Raw genomic sequence first — 4,974 nt, forward strand, 5'->3', positions numbered from 1 at the left:
TATGTGTAATGTTTCTGTTGCTCTCTTGCCTCACATATAAATAACAAATAAAGATTAAAAATCAGAAGCATCTCCAGCCACAAATTCCAGAGTTATAGTTATACTTGCACCATCTATAAAATTCAATTCACTGTGAATGCAAGCATTGTATATGCACAGTTTTCCTGCATATACAATACCTGCATGACTTGCTAATTCTCAGAGGAAAACCTCTGAGTATCCTCTATTCACATCTATAAAGGGGATTCATAATGTGTATGGGGCTGGGGCAGAGATATCATCATGCAAATGCACTACTAACATTTAAAAATAGGTGTCTGCTATCTATCATGCAGTGATTGTGAGACTGATGAAATTGACATTTTTCACATGCTCTCCTAGCACATGTCCATTTCCTCATGCAATGGAAAACAAATTCCTAACTGATATCATCAGCACTTGTAGCACACATGGACACGGCGGAGCAGACTTATTCAGACCAATCAGGTGAAAGTGAGAAGTGTCTACAAATTGTAATGTAAAATTACAGTTTCCCACACAGTATAAATAGTACAAAAATAAAGTGTCCCATATTTGTGCTGGTATGTGCGCATATACTGTTGCCTAGCAATTATGTGCAAGCATCTCAGGTTATGTTGCAATGCAAATTTCTAATAACTACAGGAAATAATTCAGTAACGCAAACGTTAGTCACGGAGTTCCACATGGTTCTGTGCTGGCTCCATTACACTTTACATTGTACATGCTTCCCTTAGGCAGTGTTTTCAATATATCCATTGAAATTAGCATTTGTGTGTCGCATAAACTTGTGAAAAACCTTCAATGTTGCACCAAGCTGATAGATTCCAAGTGTTTGTAGCCTACAGTGTTTTGGTAAGCAATGTCTCTAATAGGAATTTCTGTTTTTCACTAGCTGTGATGCAATTCGCCTTTCTCTCCAGAGAGCAGTGTTCTTCTGTTGCACAATTAAGCTCTGTAAATAGCTCACCCAACATTGATTGCGTGTGTACAGACACATCCAGCTGTTCATATTGTTTCCAGAGTCGAGGACCTTCGGGATGGCTACCAAAGGGTCCATTACCAACACCTGAAGGTTGCACGTGTGAAAACCGCAGCCGCTCAGCGCCGCAGTTAAAGCAAACCTGGCTGAGTGATGACAGAGTATTTGAGGCAGATGCGAGCCACACAGTGAGAGTCCTCACACTGACACTCTCCACTCCCTGCTATCAACCATCAGACATGATTACAGCTCCCGCTTCTTGATCCAGTGCCTGGCTGAGCCCACTGCTTTGATTTCTCGAGATTCTCTCCTACAGCCGAAGTAATCTAACAAGATGCTCGACTCAGACAGAGACTTGACCCTGGTGTGGTATTTGTTAAAGTCATGCTACAAATGGGAACAATTTGTCAGACATCTTTTACTTTATTCAGATTGAATGAGGACATTTCACAAGGTAGTTCTTTCTCTCAGCTCATATTTTACTGATGGCTGGAGGTAAAGGCAGAGACTTCAGTCAGGAATTCGTCTGCAGGGACCTACAAATAGTACCGCGGGTAGCGAAAACATTAATAATCTCCTGCCAGTGATGGCTGCGACCAGACAGACAGTCAGACTATTACCCAGATGTAGGAAAGTAAAGCAATTTAATAACATTGAAAAACACCAATTAACATTTATAACATGCAATGCAATGAGTGAACTTTTACAAAACACTGCAGTTTTCCCGATCAGGTTGCTAATGTTAATGAACAACAGAAGTGATTCTGTTTTGGAGTGGCAGCATACTCAAAGTAGGGCTTAACAAAACCAATATAACACTTTACTATAGCACACTGAATTACCGGTGCAGGTGGATGGCAAATATTAAAACCAGACTGAGTAATCTGATTGACAAAAAGAAGCCTGTAATCCATTGCAGGTACTTCTGACAGTGACATAGCGATGCCACAGCTTCCATTTGCAGGATACAAATAAAAAAAATAAAATAAAAACCTTAGCTTTTGTTGATATTTTTTCATCATCTCTAAAAAATAATTGACATTGTATTACTAATTTAATAAAGTAGCAATGTAAAAAGGAACAGGCCCTCACTAATGAAAAGATCAACACATCCTTCATGTTTGTACCATATTGCATTCCTAAGTTTTTCTTTGTATGCTAGGGCTACTTCTTTCCCCTATCTCAGCTTTATTTTTAACAAACTGACAATAAATTGTATTGATCTGCTCATTCTTGGTTTGTAAAACTCAACACACTGGTGGTTAAATCCAATTTAATCAAGACTGGGTTATGCGTATAGTTATTTAATGATATCAACCTGTAATAGATTACATTTCTGAAACTTTTTACCCCAAATCTGCTGAAGCACCGCTTGGCTGTTACAGTAAATGTGTGATTTAAACTAACAGCTCAAATGTTTCTAAACAAGGTACAACTAAATAATATATCCTAACATCACAAGGAGATTCAGGAGCAGGAAGTGGTCTTTATAATATGCAATGATATGTGAACTGTCTTATTATTCTGTCAGGTATAAAACCACTGGAAAAAAATAAGTTAATAAGCAAACCTTTATACACATCTTACATCATATTCAATGAATCCATTTCAAATATAAAAGGTCAGTAATATACGTTCCAATTGAAAAAATATCAACTTGATATCCCCACTTTGTCTGTGGCCTGCTACAAGGTGACACCAGAGGCGAAGCTGCATATAACGATGCACAGCGGAGAGGGGAGTACAAAGAGTACTGCAGCTGAAGGAAAGGAAATAAAAACAAAGCCCTCTAAAATTTTGAGTAATAATAATTATAAAAAAAAGACACTCCACACATACAATATACACTATATATACACCGTATTTAGTAATGGTCATTCTGTCGCAACTTAACAAAACAGAGCTGTATAAAATGAGAATGGCAGTGTGCACTTGGCAACGACACATTACGTTTGACACAGAACTTGCGCTCCGCATGAATAATGTCTGTTTCCTGTTTTTCTTTTTTTGTTCCGACAGCTTTCGTGGAAACTGGGTGGCCCGTTCTGCTCCTCATGCCGGGGTCTGAATGGTGGCTTTGATCTCAGCGGACGCCCTCTTCTCCTTCCGCCCGGCGTACTCGCCGATAAAGGAGCCGTCTTCGTTGAACTGCGCGTCCTCATCGCCGTAGTCCACCAGGCTGTCCCCGCTTTCCACTGCTTTGATCTCCCTGCTCAGCGAGTGTTGGCTGCCCTTCAGTGGCTTCTCGTCATTGTCGCTGCGAGAGAAGCACAGTGGATTTAGAAGCACCTCATTTCACCCATGGCTTCACTCTGTAGCTTGTTGGAGAGGACGGGGCTGCTGCCTCTACAGTGAGCCTCTGTGATTGACATTATCCTTTACCTCTGGTTGACCAATGGTTTATAATCACAAAGATGCACGTGTTGAAACAAAATTAAAACATGAGCATACGCGCCTCATTTGATCAAGTGCCAACTGGAGAGCAAATGAGATATTAGGAGGTGCATTAAACTGGTGCTGGTGAGGCTACACACATGCTGTGGTCTTGTAATGCAAGACAACAGTGAAACGATTACAAAGGATGTACTGTGTAATATTGTCATGGGAATTCTGCTGACAGAGCTTTTGACATCAACTACAGGAGCACGGTGGACCAGCTAGCTTTTCATGAATTCAACCATAGCCTGATTCTAAGGAGATTATGGAAGCAACTCTTTAACCAAACTTCATGAAACGTGATTGGCCAAATGAAGAAGCCATTACATTTTTGGGACAGGACAGAGCATTAGATTTAGCAGAGGATGTGAATAGTTTCTGAGAGCAGAAAATGATAGATATGCTCGATAAATATAGATGTCGAGACAAAAACTGATGACTTTTAGCTCAGTAAAGTGAATAGCAGCCACCTTATTAAAAACTTGAAACTTTGGTTGGGGCCATTTTCTGTCTGTCCTAGATTACAGTGACGTGATTTACAGCAGAGAGCAGACTTGGCACTCAGTGACTTGAGTAGAAATCAATGGGAGTATTCTAAAATGCTTCTGCCATCTAAGAGCCAATCACCAGCCAAACTGGGAAACATTAGAGTCATGCTGCTGCACTGTTGCATACGCTCAGCTGAAGTACAGTTCAGTGGTGCCAGGGAGATTTAATCTTTATCATCCAAGTTTGTTTTTTATCATTGAACAGATCCAGGTTAGGTTTACTTCATCAATCAAGTTTGGGCTCTTTCTCCATTTATTTAGATGGACCTCCAAAATAACTGTCCACATAACAGGCATTGCCAATACATGCTTTTACAGGAGCGTTGCTTATAGACATGCTCAACTTGAGTCCCTCTTTATCCTTTATTATTTATAGTCTTCATCATTGCATCTTCCATGAAAACGTTGGGTAATCAAAGATGATACGGACGTGTTACTGTTTATCTGTAAGATTCTCACCGCTTCTGTGCTAAACCAGCGCACTGGGCCACACTGCACTCTAAAAATGAATTTATCATAAATCACAAATTAATAATCACAAACCACCAAATGTTTGTACCTGTGTCATTCGTGTCCTTGTTTCCTTCACTCATAGAGTTTTGTTTTGTTGGGTTATTTTTAAAAAAAAATTTTTAATCATTTGTACCCGTTCCATTTAAACTGCTGTTCGGCACCAATCTTTCCATAATGAAATAAATTAATATCTCATTATCAACACTCACCCACATCTGAGATTATATATTGTGGTTACTGACCTCATTATTTCCTGCCTGAGGCCAGTGCCTTTCTGTAGTCTTGTGGTCACTGTGAGGTTGAAGGTTAACTAGCACTTAATTTAGCTGAGCAGTACCAGCTTCAGCTTTGACTCAAACTGTGTGCTAAGCTAACAGTTTCTTTATTTTTCACTCCAAACTGTTGTATTAATCTTCTCATCTAAGTACCTGCAAGAAAGTAAACTAGCACATTTCTAGTTTATTCTTTGGACTAGTT

General features: G+C 39.6%; 1 protein-coding gene across 9 annotated transcripts in view; it reads right to left on the reverse strand.

Annotated features, from left to right (window-relative positions):
* Positions 1-1,627: 1,627 nt before the first annotated feature.
* The window catches only part of chl1b (cell adhesion molecule L1-like b), a 78,436-nt gene continuing 75,089 nt past the window's right edge, over positions 1,628-4,974 (reverse strand). For 8 of the 9 annotated variants that reach the window (XM_085455770.1, XM_085455763.1, XM_085455760.1 and 5 more), the window contains one exon: positions 1,628-3,257. In XM_085455770.1, the coding sequence (XP_085311896.1) occupies positions 3,053-3,257 (205 nt within the window). In that variant the 3' untranslated portion in view covers positions 1,628-3,052. The remainder of the gene's footprint in view (positions 3,258-4,974) is intronic. The other variant, XM_085455768.1, reaches the window with a different exon arrangement.

This window comes from Copadichromis virginalis, linkage group LG5 (genome assembly GCF_057382275.1).
Source record: "Copadichromis virginalis isolate Kocher_CV1m ecotype Utaka linkage group LG5, C_Virginalis_male_GT1.1, whole genome shotgun sequence".
NCBI lineage: Eukaryota > Metazoa > Chordata > Actinopteri > Cichliformes > Cichlidae > Copadichromis > Copadichromis virginalis.